Raw genomic sequence first — 15,753 nt, 5'->3', positions numbered from 1 at the left:
ATCAAAGGGAACCTGAGGGGCACTGTTTTATACAGAAGTTGGTACGCATATGGAATGAGTTGCCAGAGGAAGTGGTTGAGGCGGGTATGTTAACAACATTTGAATGTTTGGACAAATGCATGGATAGGAAAGGTTTAGAAGGATATGGACAAAGTACAGGGAAATGGGGTTAGCATGGATGGACATTATGGTCAGCATGGACTAGTTTGGGCCAACAGGCCTGTCTCTATGACTCTAGTATTATGCCACTGCATCAACCTGGTAAATATTTAACATTGTTCATTAAATTTCAGGCAGAATGAGGAAGGTAGTGGCTGTTCTCATAGATTAAAATGTGCTGTCATCAAAAGAATTGCATTTATATTTAATCTTTCATAACCTCAAAGAGTTGTGAATAACCACTGAAATATTTTTGAAGTGCAGTCTCTATTGTAATTTGAAAAACAGCAGCATATTTGCCAGACAGCAAGGTCCTACAAACTACAACATAAGGAAGATGGAATATAAAAGGAGGTCTCACTTCAGCTGTGCAACACCTTAGTGAGACCACACCTTGAGTATTGTTTACAACTTTGCTCCCCTTAAGACCACAGGTATAGGAGCAGAACCCAGACATTCGGACCATTGAGTCTGCTCTGCCATTTGATCATGGCTGATACGTTTCTCAACCCCATTCTCCTGCCTTGGTCCCTATGGTAATCAAGAACCTATCTCTCTCTGTATTAAATACACTCAATGACTTGGCCTCCACAGCCTTCAGCAATAATGAGTTCCACAGATTCACCATCCTCTGCCTGAAGAAATTCCTCCTCATCTCAGTTCTAAGGGGTCGTCCCTTCACTGTGAAGCTGTGCACATGTTCCTAATCTCTCCTACTAGTGGAAACATTCTTTCCACATCTGCTCGATCCTTATTTGAGGTGGGATATAATTGCATTGGAAGCAATTCAGAGAAGGTTCACTAGTTGATTCTTGGGATGAAGGGAATTTCTTATTACAAAAAGCAGAGCAGGCAGGGCTGTTACTTACTGGAGTGAGGAATTTTGAGTGGTTATCCTTTTGAATCATAACATTCTAAATGGGCTTAGCAGGTTAAACAGTGTGAGGGTGTTGCCACTCAAAAGGACACAGTTTGAAAATAAGGAGATAAGAGGGAGATGAGGCAGAATTTCTTCTCTCAGATCTTTTGAATTTTCTTCCACAGTGAGTAGTGAAGACTGGCTCATTGAATATATTCAAGGCTGAGGTAGAAATATTTTTGTTTTACTTAGGGACCAAGAGTTACGGAGACATGGGAAGGAAAATGAAGACATGAAATGCTAACTCTGCTTTCTTCCTACAAATGCTGCCAGACCTGCTGAGTTCTCCAGCAATTTCTGTTTTTGCATCTGTAGTTCTTTGTTTTTATGGTTGATTTTGTTCTTGCTGATCTGAAGGTTTCTTCCTGGCTTCCACCAAATATTTCCACTGGTTTGTAAGAGGCATGGGATGGCTGGTTCACTTGTAAACTGTCTTCGATTTATCAATTATAGCCTGCAGAAAACGTTGAAGGAAACATTAACTGGTTTTCTTCAGAAGTAAAGTGAGTTTTGACTGCAGAGAACAGAGAGACAGCTTCTGAGCTTGTGGAGTTCAAATCCCTTCTTTGTAACTTGCATCCAGCTTCAAGCAGTTTAGTTAGCTGAGAACCAATCATGTGGTTTTGGCAAGGAAAAAGCCCTTATCATTTGTAACTGGTCACCAGTCCATAGATCAATCAACTTCTATTGCCACCTAGTAGCATCCTCAGCTCTTGTTTGTCTACAACTACTTTAATTACTGTATGCTCTAAGAGTTATGTATGATATGTTTGCCATGGATGTCAAGTTACTTTCATTTCAAAGCTTGCAGCCATCCTTCTAAAACACAGTTCTTTCTCACTTCAGTCCACAACTTAAAAAAAAAACCATGGTCCTTAAACTATAAAGAAACCTAAACCAAAATATTCTGTTCACAAAATATAATTGGAAACATGCTTCAGATAAGAAAGCACTGATCTATAATACAGACTTAGGACCTCAGGAGGATCAGACTGGCCCAGGTTTATTGCAGGTTAGACGGAGGTTTTATTTCAGAGAGTCATCAAGGTCTATTGCATGGAAACAGGCTCTTTGGCCCAACTTGCCCTTGCTGCCCAGTTTTCAGAATTACACAAACCCCACTTGCTTGCATTTGGTCCATATCCCTCCAGGTCCATGTACCTGTCTAAATGCATCTTAAATGACAACATTGTACTTGCTTCCACCACTATTTCTGGCAGCCCATTCCAGACACTCTCCACCCTCTATGTGACCATTTCCTGATTATTCCCAACATAAACTGACAACCTCCTACCTTGACCTGACTACTTTCCAACATGACCACTCCCATTCTAAACCAACTACCCCAGAACTTCAACCTGATCTGATCAACCCCCTCTACTCTTAACGTGATAAGAGAGGCCAATTCACTTTGGGATGAGGAAATCACAGCTCAGTTGATTTTGTTCTCACTTGTCAGTCCATGCGTGTTTTTTGTAACTGAGTCACTGGGCGTTGATCAAGTGTAGAGACTCAGGGCAGTTTTTCCTTGCAACCACACATGTACAGATTCCCCCCCCCCCAACACACGCACGCACGCGCGCGCGCGCGCGCACACACACACACACATATGGATAATAACTTGTCAATTAACCTTAGTGTGTGCAAATTTTGACTTGTGTGGAGTTGATTCGTTTGACATTTTTTCTTTTCTTTGTAAAGGTGCCCAAAGAGGTAAATGAGCAATCAGATGATAGTCATGGATTGGGGTAACATGTTTTAATGCATTGTTTGCCATTTTATTTTAATGACACTCCCCTTGTTGTAACATTAGTTGTGAATATTTGCTTTAACATATTTTCTGTGACTTGTTTTCTCTTGTCTTGTTTGCAGTTCCTGGTTTGCTGTGCCTGGTTTGCTCTTTCTTGCTGTGTTGCCTTTTCTAAAATGGTTGTGCTTTTTGTCATTTGCAGCCTAGTTGACGTTAGCTAACCATCCTTGGAAATTATGTTTTAATTTTAGTGACTATTTTCTGTTAATTTCTTCATACAAGCGTCTGGAGAAATCCTGCTTTGTAATCTTATATCATGTGAAGCAATAATTTTATAAACACATCATTTGTACAAACAAATATAAAACGTACATTTGGATAGCTCTAGCATCAGAAGGTACAGCAAAAAATATGAAATAAGTTTTAGAGTACTAATATAATTGCTCAGATATGAACAAAATGAAATTAAGCTGTGATAAATGGACAATAATGTATATTGGATTGAGGAATGACTATCATAAACAGATAAATGGGCTCAATTCAGGATATTTAGAGAAGGCCTTATGAGTAGTGGTATATTTAACAATTTAAATGTCTGCACCAGAAATAGAGCAACCCGTGGGCTATTGAAATGCTGCCAGATATGATTTTAAGGAGATAAAACTAAGAAGAATCTTTAATAGAGATAAATACCGAAATGCATGTTTGATTGGCCAATTTCTTCAGGTATTTGCAATGTGTTTTTGGGTGGGATGGATTGAATGGGGATTGTATTGGAATCCTAACTATTCCTGCTAACCAAGGACACTGGACTTCTTATTCCTGCCAGAATTATTCACTTGTTTCTTTTTTCTAGATGCAAGGCAATAAACAACACCTTCCCAAAGATTTCTTCCTCTACCGGGCGTCTAAGTGCAGGTCTAAGTCATATATCAACCTGCGTGAGGTATCGCAACGTTTCAGCCTTCCCCCAGGGGAATATGTCATTGTCCCTTCAACATATGATCCTCACCAAGAAGGGGAATTCGTCCTGAGGGTCTTCTCAGAAAAACCAAACCTGTCAGAGTAAGTCAGCTCTCACTGGGCATGTGTCCAGACAGTTGGCCAAATGGCCTCTTCCTACACCATAGTTAGTCTGTGACTCTGTAAACAACACCTATTCCTGATGAAGGGCTTATGCTCAAAACGTCAATTCTCCTGCTCCTCGGATGCTGCCTGACCTGCTGTGCTTTTTCAGCGCCACACTCTCGACTCTGTAAACAGTGTGTTACAAAGAGAATGTCTTGTCAGCAGTTCACTCACCTGAATCATTGGCCTGCAATAGAAGAGTGATACTTGTCATGTTCAGAAAGAGAGCAAGGACTTTTCCCAATATCCCCTGGCAAACATTCCTTCACTGGTCAGCACCATCTGAAGAAAATTATCAACTAATGGTTCTCCTTTCTGTTACTTGAGCAGTTTTGTAATGTACAGATTAGGTGCAGTGTCTGCAATATAAAATCAGACTTTGTGCTTCACTATGTGAAAGGCAGTAGCCAAGTAGTATATTGTCACTAGGTTAGTAATCCAGAGGCTCAGGTTAATGCTCTGGGGACATGGATTTGAATTCAACCATATCAGACATTGAAATTTGAATTCAGTAAAAAGATGGAATTAAAAAGCTTGCCTAATGGTGGCAGCTGATGATTGTTGTTAAAAAGCCATCTAGTTCACTAATGTCTTCAGGGAAAGAAATCTGCCTTCCTTACGCGGTTGGAGTTAATGTGACCGTAAACCCATAGCCATGGGTGGTTGCCTCTTAACTGCCCTTTTGACATTAATAAATCAATAAATGGTGGCCTAGTCAGAGACACTCACAACTGAGTAATAAAAAGGTCTATCTTTTGTTAAGTGGATTAAAGAGTTTCTAAGAAATGTGATACAGTATTTCGTAATCACAAATTTAAATTGCCCTAAGTTTTGTCTTTGACACTATGTGCCCCCATGGTGAAAACTTAAGTTACATATCGCCAGAATTATTCTCAACTTGTCTCAAGATAGTCTCACCATTATTATTAAATTGTTAAGGGTGAGGACCAGTTCGACCAAACAAATGAGAGTATCGGTGGATATCCAATCCCTCTACACCTCCATCCACCATGACCAGGGCCTCCAAGCCCTCTGTGTTTTCCTTTCCAGACGTCCCCAACAGTACCCTTACACCGACACTCTCATTCGCTTGGCTGAACTGGTCCTCACCCTTAACAATTTCTCCTTTGAATCCTCCCACTTCCTCCAGACCAAAGGCGTAGCCATGGGCACACGTATGGGCCCCAGCTATGCCTGTCTCTTTGTTGGCTATGTAGAGCAGTTAATCTTCCGTAATTACACCGGCACCACTCCACACCTCTTCCTCCGCTACATTGATGACTGCATTGGTGCCACCTCGTGCTCCCGCGAGGAGGTTGAGCAATTCATCAACTTCACCAACACATTCCACCCTGACCTTAAATTTACCTGGACCATCTCTGACACCTCCCTCCCCCTCCTGGACCTCTCCATCTCCATTAATGACGACCGACTTGACACTGACATTTTTTACAAACTCACCGACTCCCACAGCTACCTGGATTACACCTCTTCCCACCCTACCTCTTGCAAAAATGCTATCCATATTCCCAATTCCTCCGCCTCCGCCATATCTGCTCCCAGGAGGACCAGTTCCACCACAGAACACACCAGATGGCCTCCTTCTTTAGAGACCGCAATTTCCCTTCCCACGTGGTTAAAGATGCCCTCCAACGCATCTCGTTCACATCCTGCACCTCCGCCCTCAGACCCCACCCCTCCAACCATAACAAGGACAGAATGCTCCCACCCTACCAACCTTCGCATAAACCAAATCATCCGCCGACATTTCCGCCACCTCCAAAAAGACCCCACTACCAGGGATATATTTCCTTCCCCACCCCTTTCCGCCTTCCGCAAAGACCGTTCCCTCCGTGACTACCTGGTCAGGTCCACGCCCCCCTACAACACACCCTCCCATCCTGGCACTTTCCCCTGCCACCACAGGAACTGTAAAACCTGCACCCACACCTCCTCCCTCACCTCTAGCCAAGGCCCTGAAGGAGCCTTCCACATCCATCAATGCTTTACTTGCACATCCACCAATATCATTTATTGTATCCGTTGCTCCCGATGCGGTCTCCTCTACATTGGGGAGACTGGGCGCCTCCTAGCAGAGTGCTTTAGGGAACATCTCCGGGACACCCGCACCAATCAACCACACCGCCCTGTAGCCCAACATTTCAACTCCCCCTCCCACTCTGCCGAGGACATGGAGGTCCTGGGCTTCCTTCACCGCCGCTCCCTCACCACCAGATGCCTGGAGGAAGAACGCCTCATCTTCCGCCTCGGAACATTTCAATCCCAGGGCATCAATGTGGACTTCAACTGTTTCCTCATTTCTCCTTCCCCCACCTCACCCTAGTTCCAAACTTCCAGCTCAGCACTGTCCCCATGACTTGTCCGGACTTGTCCTATCTGCCTATCTCCTTTTCCACCTATCCACTCCACCCTCTCCTCCATGACCTATCACCTTCATCCCCTGCCCCACTCAGTCATTGTACTCGATGCTACTTTCTCCCCACCCCCACCCTCCTCTAGCTTATCTCTCCACGTTCAGGCTCACTGCCTTTATTCCTGATGAAGGGCTTTTGCCCGAAACATCGATTTCGCTGCTTCTTGGATGCTGCCTGAACTGCTGTGCTCTTCCAGCACCACTAATCCAGAACCATCATGGGACATCCAGCCATTATGGTTTGGATGGAATGTTATGTGACTCATGACTCATCACCCCCCCCCCCATTTCACACCCTGAGCCTGTCAAGTTGTTATAGGCATGATCCAGTCCACTGTGGGCCACCTGTATTGCTGATTGTAAATCCCTATTGGCAGGAATGGAGGCCCACTGTTATCAATAATTGGCCTCTGCTGGCTGCCCACCATGACAATGAAAATTACTCAAGATTGGGACGATAGGTGAACTGACACAGATGTTGGCAGTGCACAATTATTTATCCATTCCTGCCAATCCAGATCCTGCATTTGTTTATAAATCCCAGCCAAACCCACCATGCATTCTTGGGACATTGAAGTTAACTGCAACTTATGGCTTGAAGAATTTAGATGTAAAGGTTTTATTTTTGACAATAACTGTATACGTAATTTATTAATTTCAGGGAAACTGAGAGCCACATCGTAGATGACAACCCTGAGGTTTGTACCATCTTTAATTGTGTTCATCTTTTTGCTTTAGCAGATATTTATTGTGACATTTTATGTATTCTGGTTTTCCAAGAACTCTTCGTTCCCAAAAGATCACATTTTTAAAAATTTTTTTAAAATTTGGTCCCAAAAGATCACATTTTTAAAACTTTTTTTAAAATTTGGTCTTGTAACCAGAAAATGCTGTGGGGGTGTTTCTTGCTCCACTGTTTATGAATGGCAATGTGGTTTCCACCAAACCTTTTCTGAAGTGACAGCAGTGAAGTTGAATGGGAGAAGCCTGAGGAATGTATCTTTGAATGGCTTATTTGCTTGCCAAGTATGTTATGTTCCTGAACAGCAACTCTCCTTTATTTCCTCTCTGTGCTACCATTTCTCGAATTTGGTTAGAATACAGCCCAAACTGATGGATCAAAATTCCCTCTGTTTACTGGCTGTGAGGATTCTTTGTCACATTTGTTTCTGCAACAATGGCTCAGGATAAGCCAATGGAACATCAACATGATTGCTCAGTCCCACTCGACAAAGCCATCGGAAAATGTAAATGTTGTACCTGGGGTTGAGAAACACAAAGTGGGTGAGGCTGAGTTATTCTAACAATCTGTAGCTTATGTGGAAGCTTGACTTGACATTGAATGCCAAAGACACGGTAGGGTGGCATGGTGGCTCAGTGGTTAGCACTGCTCCCTCACAGCGCCATGGTCCTGGGTTCAATTCCGCCTCGGGACACTGTCTGTGTGGATTCTCCCTGTGTCTGCATGGGTTTCCTCTGGGTGCTCTGGTTTCCTTCCACAATCCAAAGATGTGCAGGTCAGGTGAATTGGCCACACAAAATTGCCCATAGTGTGCGGTGCATTGGTCAGGGCTAAATATAGGGTTGGGGAATGGGTCTGGGTGGGTTACTCTTCAGAGAGTTGGTGTGGACTTGTTGGGCTGAAGGACCTGTTTCCATTCTGTAGGGATTCTAATCTGACACAAATAGCTCCTTTAGAACTAACTTGTTGAACACATGGTGGCAGTCAGTAAAATTATAAATCTCTATTTGTAGAATGGAGAAGTGAGCATTTAAATTGGATTGGTTCCATTTCCTACTTTGCTTCTACTCATTTAATGTGACTGTTATTGGTGACTGATGTGGTGCCCACTGCTCTCAATGGGGAACCTCATACAGAAGTGCTAATCTGGGTCCTGTAATGTCAATAACAGTATTTTAACCTCTTTCTGAAGTAGTGAAATGTTTCCAAAACTAGTAAGGTGCTTTTCTTAGTTGGGCCCAGTTTCGATTAGACAGATAATTTGTGGCCTATAAATCAAATCTTGGATTGAAAATACCGCAGGCTTGAAAATTCAAACAATACTGCCATACTCTCCATGAAATGTATTTCATCTGATAATGCACCTCAACAATTTTAAAAGTATTCAAGTTGCACAGGATTTGTGTCGATGCTGAATGTGTGAATGTAACTACAGTATCCTTTTCCTGTTCTTTTTCTCTCATGTTCTGAGTGAAAGAGTTTCAGACCAGGAGAGGGGAGGGAGGGGAAGACAGAGATATAGAGAGAGAGAAAGAGATAGTGAGTCAGACAGAAGGGAACGAAGGGAAGGAGGCAGGAAGACAGAGTCAGACAAAGGAGAGGAAGAGGGGATCGAGCAAGAGAGAGAAAGAGAGAATCAGACTGTTGGAGAGAGTTTCTGCCCAATCATCTTCTGTTGGCTCAGCTGCAGGTATGTGAGCTGTCCCATTCTTTGCTGTTGTATGTTTTGTTGGAATATGATGTCTGAAAGCTTTTAGAAGAGTGTGGTTCACTGAGGGCAATGCTGTCAGTTAATCATGAGGAGCACAGAAAGTTTTGTGGATGAGGTTGCTACTTTGCAACTGGGTAAGATACCTTTGCCTCATGAGCATAGGATACATTCAATACAGAAACAAATCTGCCTTCAGCATACTTGGGATCAAAGCATAGATTACAGCAAGACTGCCTGCATTTTCCTGTGCAAGAACCTGCAGCTACAAAAGACATTTTTGATTTTGTGATTTGAAGCAGCTTCCATTTTTGTCTGACTAGCTCAATCCCCTCTTCCTCACGCTCTGTCTGACTGTCTATTCCTCCTTCTTTCCCTTTATTCCCTTCTGTTTGATTCTCTCTTGCTTCCTCCCTCTCCTGGTCTGAATCTCTCTCCAGCTATCTCGCTCCCTCCCTCACTCCCTCTCACTCTGTCTGACTGTCTCTCTCGCTCCTTCCCTCTCTCTCCAACAGTCTGACTCTCTCTTTCTCTCTCTCGCTTGATCCCCTTTTCCTCTCCTTTGTCTAACTCTGTCTTCCTGTCTCCTTCCCTTCGTTCCCTTCTCTCTCTCTCTCTCTCTTTCTCCCTGTATCCCCCTCCCTCCCTCCCTCTCCTGATATGAAACTCTTTTCAACTATCTCACTCCCTCACTCACTGCATGACTCTCTTTCTGTCCTTGACTATAAACCCAAAGAGCCTTAACTCTAGAGACACCTCAACCCAAAACCCAAAATATGACTTTGTCCCTACCTCTCAAAATACTATGATTTTCTTCCTCAAATACCATTTTATGGCCTAGCTTAGAAATACTTGGCCCATGGATGGCTAACTTTGGACTTTCTGTTCGCTAGCAAACAGTAGAAATGAGTGCCACTGAGTGGTACATCCTTGCATGCTGCTAGGAAATTGAGTCCCAGCTGTATGCTTTCAAGCCTGGTTTCAAATTAGTTTTGGACAGGTTTCATTCTGGAGTTGGACTCATAGGATTCTTGTTAATAAATCATTTTCTGATACAATTCACCCCCCCCCCCCCCCCACCATTTTGTGCTGCTGCTACAATGTGTGTTAGTGCTGAACACCGATGTGATTCAGAGCGAACACTGTGTTTCCAGCTTGAGGAACTCTGGATCTGAGTTGAGGAGCTGGAATCTAAACTGCATATATTGTGCCAGATCAGGGAAGGGAAAAGTTACCTGCTCCAGAGGGCAATCACACCACTCAGACTAGGTAATGTGATCAGGGACAGGACTGTCAAGGAATTTCATTTCCTGAAGTTGTCCAACAGTTATGAGATTCTTGCAAACTGTGCAGACCAGAGTTGGGCCATTTGGGAGGATGAGCAAACTGACCACGGCACCTTCATGCAAGGAAGCATTGAAGTGATTGGAGGAAATAGGAATGTTGTTGTGATATGTAATAGTATAATGAGAAGAATAGATACTCTTCAGCAGTGAACGGGATTCCCAAATGATGTGTTGCCTTCTCAGTGTCAGGACTAAGGACATCTCCTTGAGGCCGAAGGAAAGAATCCAGTAGTCGTCATCCACGTGTGGAGAAAGTGAGCACTGCAGATGCTGGAGATCAGAGTTGAGAGTGTGGTGCTGGAAAAGCACAGCAGGTCAGACAGTATCCGACGAGTGGGAGAATCGACGTTTCGGGCATAAGCCCTTCTTTATTCCTGATGAAGGGCATATGCCTGAAATGTCAAAAGTTCCTGCTCCTTGGATGCTTCCTGACCTGCTGTGCTTTTCCAGCACCACACTCTCAACTCATCCATGTGTGTACCAATGACATTGGTAGGACTAGAATGAGGTATTGCTGAAAGATCTTAAACAGGAGGTAAATTTAAAAAACAGAACCTCCAAAGTAATAAACTCTGGATTACTATCTAAGCCATGGGCAAACTAGCAGAGGGTAAGTAAAGTCAAGGAGTTAAATATGTACCTCAAAGATTAGTGTGAGTGGAATGGCTTTTGGTTCATGGAGCCGTACTAGGGTAGAATGGAGCTGTTCTGGTCAGATGGGCTTTGCTTGAATTGTGCTGGAACCATGTCCTGGTGAATTGAATATCTCGGACTGTAGAGAGGGCTTTAAACTAGTTAGATAGGGGGGGAATGGTTTGAGAGAGGGGAAACATGGGCTTTCAAATCAAAAGGAACTGGCAGAATTACAGGGAAGCTATTTGGATAATAAAACCCAGAGTCGGGCAGCGAGACACTGAGTGCACATAAAGAAAACAGAAGTTAATAGAGTCCAAAGGGGGATAAATGTTAAAAAGACAAAATTACTGGCTGTTTACTTAAATGCACATGGTATTTGGGACAAAATTAATTAATTACCGGCAGAAATACAAGTTTACAGATATGATCTAATAGTCATTATGGAGTCGTGGTTACAAGGAGATCAGAACTAGGAAATAAATACTCAGTTTTATGTCAACTTCCATGTTAACTATGCTGGGGACCTAATAGCATATTTCAGAAAGTAGCTGAAGTTTCCAGATTGCAGTGCATGCTTGTAAATGTCTTTGTTTTATAACATGCACATCTTTATAAAACCTTATCTATAATGCCTCCCTCCTCATGGAACACACTTAATCTCTGATTTGGAGTCAAGTCTTGGTTTCTCTAAAGCAGCTTTCTATTGGTCCTATAAGTCTTGTGGCCTAAGCACACATGCAGTACTGTTAGAACATAGCTTCTTGCTTAGGAAGGAGAAGCATTGAGTCTCAATATTGAGAGGCAGGAGGAGAGAAAACTCTAAAGGTGTTCAACCACCTCAAAGAAATCGCTTGCTCACCTGAAATGTGGCTGTCTTTCTTAAATGGGTATGTTTATTTTCAGTTAATTTTTTTCTGACACTTCCCTTCAGTACTTGATCCTTTCTTCTGTGGGTCAGGTACTGCAGTGATCAGGTGCCTTTCACTACCTCACCAAAGTGAATTTGGATGATGAGGGTTGTCAGGGGTTCCCAATTTTCCCCAGTGCTAAGCTAGTGATAGTCAACTCCAGAACTGCCTGGTTAAGACCAGTCAGCTCAATGCATGTTGATCAATGAAGGCACTTTCCTGCTCTTATGGGTCATCTGCTCATTCTGCTAAATCAACTGAAGCAGAACTCGAGTCATTGTACTTCAAGGCACCTGTCAAAACAATACTGCATCTCTAGCAATCTCCATTTCATTATATGTAACGACTCCTTCTTTCCTCTAGCCAATCATCTTTGTTTCTGATAGAAGTAAGAACACTATAGACTCGAGGACGGCGAAGGAGAAAAAAGCAGAAGACATGAGAAAAGCCAAGGTTTTTCCATGTACTCGCATGGCTTGGACTGCAATAGCCTGAAATCAGTGAAATATGCTATGCACTGCTCTTTGTCGTTTACAATGGACTTTAAATAGTAGAGAGACTGAAAATCCTGACACACAAAGTGGTATATGATAGATTTCAAGAGCCTCAGGGTAAACTCATATCTTTGAATTATCTTTGAGGATAGAAATTGTGGTCCAAATAAATATGGGGATTTCGAAATGCATCTGTGAATGAACAAATGGGAAAGAATGAGAAGGTGCTTGATGTATGGGAAGAAAATGGGGCTGGGGGGAATTAATTCATCTCACCAGGTTAGTCTCTTAGAGAGGGACAGTTAAACCACTGAGACCTGACTTGGAGAGAGGTAGTCTCACCAGCAGGAACTCATTTCTAGATTCAGTCTCACCTTTTGATATATTACCTAGATAGAGACAGTCTCAGTAGCAGGAACCTATTCCTAGTTAGATAGTCTTACCAACAGGAACTCATTCCTAGATAGAGTGTCACCAACAGGGACTCATTCCTAGTTAGTGACAGCCTCACCAAGAGAACCTGATTCTTGGAGAGAGAGGAAATAACTAGTAGGACCTTACTCCTAGGGGAAGACTATCACATGAAAGGGCCTTTACCCCCTACAGCTCGACAGTCTCATCACAGGATCTGACTCCTACAGAGACAGTCACAGCAATAAAGCTGAATTCTAGGAAAAGAGGGACACACACACACACACACACACCATATTACCAACAGAACCTGACTTCTGATAGGATACATTCACATTTGACAGCAAATGTGGTTAGAGTTTAAACATAAGGGCTATTGCCAGAATGTTCCTTTATATGGTCCTGATTATGAGGCATGTTTGTTAAAGGGAATTTTTAATGAAAGATTTCCTTATTTAGAATTGACTGCACATCCTTCAATCCTTTCTTATGAATTTATCAGTCAGATGTGATAGAAATACAAATAGTAATCTTCTATTATGGCTGAAAAGCTGGATTTCAATGAATAAATAATATCTTTAAGGCAATGCAGTTAGAACAGTTCTGCTTGTGCATGCTGGGAAAGAGGTTACATGCTTATCTATACTTCGGCTTGAGGAAAGCAAACTATCAGTGAGCAGGCGCATGGTGATTTGAAGCTGATCTGCAGCATAGCCTGGATTTTTGTAGATGGCGCAGTTAAAAATGAGAAACATGAGCAGCTAAATTAACCCAGTGTTTTGATTGGTTTGGAATATTAACCTTACACTGCAAATAATGTTTTCTGTCAGATTATAAACGTGCTTCTGACTGCTTAAAACTAGTGCAATAAAAGAATTATTGAATAGAACTGTCAGTGGCCTTCTATGGGGTTACCTGTTGGTATGCTGACTATCAGCATTTGCCAGATCTGACCATCAGAGGCCTTTTGAGTAACCAGCCATTACAGGCTTGTCAACAGGGCACACTGCAGGCTTATAACAATATTAGAACTGCTCATACTAGTTGCTGTCTTTGATTATTTTTACACGTACTGCAATTGGCTTTTGATGCAAATGTCTTTTCTGAGATGCTAAGTGATTAAGTTTCTTTCCATTGTCAGCCTTTGTCGACAATAGCTCAGAAGGAGACTGAGGAAGACCTCCAGTTCCGCCGTATTTTTGAACAGATTTCAGGAGATGTAAGTTATAATGACTGCTATTAGCACTTCCTTCCAGTGAGGTTGGGGCCAGAACCTGGTTCTCAAAATGGAAGTGGCCCCAGAGGCCTGGGGACTGCAAATGTTACACCCATATTCAGAAAAGAGGAGCAGGTTAAAGTTGGCAAATATTGACAAATCAACCTAATTTCATTGGCGGGGCAATTTTAAAGTCAAAATTTCAAGATAAATTGATTATCACTTGGAAAATTTTGTGTTGACAAATAACATCTGGCTAAGAATTGTTAAAAAGACAATTGATGTTTCACCAACTTGATTGAGTTCTATGATATATATTAGTGATGCATGCATCTAAGTTTTCAAATGACAGACAGAAATGTTGTAAGTAGTGACAGAATTCAGGATGATATAGACTGGTGAAATAGGCAAATACATGCTTAATGAAATGTAATGTAATGAAATATGAGGTGTTAGACTTGATAGAAATAAAATGGAAAGGCAATCTTAACTAACAGCATAATCTTAATGGGGTTGCAGAAATCCGCAGTCACCCCTGCATCAGTTGATGATACTGATTGAGGTACTACTGCTGTCACTCGACTGATATTCTTGTCATTACCTCGATAGAATTATTGAATATTTCCCCCAAGTGGCAGATGTTGTCAAATTATTGTTTTTCATAACTAACAGGCCTAAAGGAAAGTTTATTATTGTTTCAAAGTAACAAGAAATGCTGCAGAGTTGTAGTGGAGGAAAGACAAACTCTGAACTTAAGTTTGTAACAAAATGTAAGTGTTTTATTTTGTTCGCCACAGGACATGCAGATCTCTGCATTGGAACTGAAGAATATCCTAAACCGTGTTGTTAAAAAACGTAAGTACCGATTAAACCAGAAACCTGATTGGTAGAATAAAGTTGTGTGCGATAATACCAAATGTATGCAACATTACCTCGGAAGTTGAACTATGTTTCATTTGCATGGTGGCTTTGGTGACATTCTAATTCACTTATTTCATCTATTATATCTGGTCAGCGCTGGCTGGAACTGGAGACATTGCCCATTGAAACTGTCCTTGTGAAAGGCTAGTGAGCCACCTCTTGAACCGATGCATTTAGGTAGTGCAGGTGATGGATCTGTAGGCTATCCCTCATTTCAACGATGACATCTATTCTGGGTTGTGAGTCTAGAGTCACATCATCATAGAGTCGTATAGCATGGAAACAGACCCTTTGGCCCAATTCATCCATGCCAACCAGGTTTCCTAAACTGAACTATTTCCATTTGCCTGTGTTTGGCCCAAATCCCTCTAAACCTTTCCTATCCACGTACTTGTTCAAATGTCTTTTAAATGTTGTAATTTTGCTCCTACCACTTTCTCTGGCAGCGCATTTCATATCGACACCACACTCTGTGTGAAAAGGTTGCCCCTCAGGTCCCTTTTAAATCTTTCTCCTCTCACCTTAAATCTATGCCTTTTAGTTTTGGACTGCCCTACCCTGGGGAAAAGACCTAGCTATTCACCTTACCTATGCCTTGTGATTTTATGCACCTCTGAAAGGCCACCCTTCAGCCTTTTATGCTCCAGGGAAAATAGTTCTAACCTATCCAACCTCTCCTATAACTCAAACCCTCCATTGTCGGCAACATCCATGCAAATCATTTTTGCACCCTTTCCAGTTTAATAACATCCTTCCTATAGCAGGGCAACCAAAATTGTATGTCTCATACTGCTGTTATGGGTTTCTATGGGGTTTTAGGCACATAGGGTGGAACATTTTGCCCATAGTGTTAGGTGCATTAGTCAGAAGGAAATGGGTGAAGGAAATGGGTCTTCAGAGGGTCGGTGGAAACTGGTTGGGCCGAAAGGCCTGTTTCCACACTTGTAGGGAATCTAATCTAATCTCGTGATGCAGTGGGAT

General features: G+C 42.4%; 1 protein-coding gene across 3 annotated transcripts in view; it reads left to right on the top strand.

The window, feature by feature from the left end:
* Positions 1-15,753, top strand: part of LOC140476551 (calpain-3-like) — a 110,469-nt gene that overhangs the window by 79,417 nt on the left and 15,299 nt on the right. For 2 of the 3 annotated variants that reach the window (XM_072569332.1, XM_072569331.1), the window contains 6 exons: positions 2,780-2,791; positions 3,685-3,893; positions 7,052-7,088; positions 12,094-12,183; positions 13,777-13,854; positions 14,649-14,706. In XM_072569332.1, the coding sequence (XP_072425433.1) occupies positions 2,780-2,791; positions 3,685-3,893; positions 7,052-7,088; positions 12,094-12,183; positions 13,777-13,854; positions 14,649-14,706 (484 nt within the window). Of the gene's footprint in view, positions 1-2,779; positions 2,827-3,684; positions 3,894-7,051; positions 7,089-12,093; positions 12,184-13,776; positions 13,855-14,648; positions 14,707-15,753 lie in introns of all 3 variants that reach the window. The other variant, XM_072569333.1, reaches the window with a different exon arrangement.

The sequence above is a fragment of the Chiloscyllium punctatum genome, chromosome 4, assembly GCF_047496795.1.
Source record: "Chiloscyllium punctatum isolate Juve2018m chromosome 4, sChiPun1.3, whole genome shotgun sequence".
NCBI lineage: Eukaryota > Metazoa > Chordata > Chondrichthyes > Orectolobiformes > Hemiscylliidae > Chiloscyllium > Chiloscyllium punctatum.
This window is presented reverse-complemented; position numbering and strand designations above follow the sequence as displayed.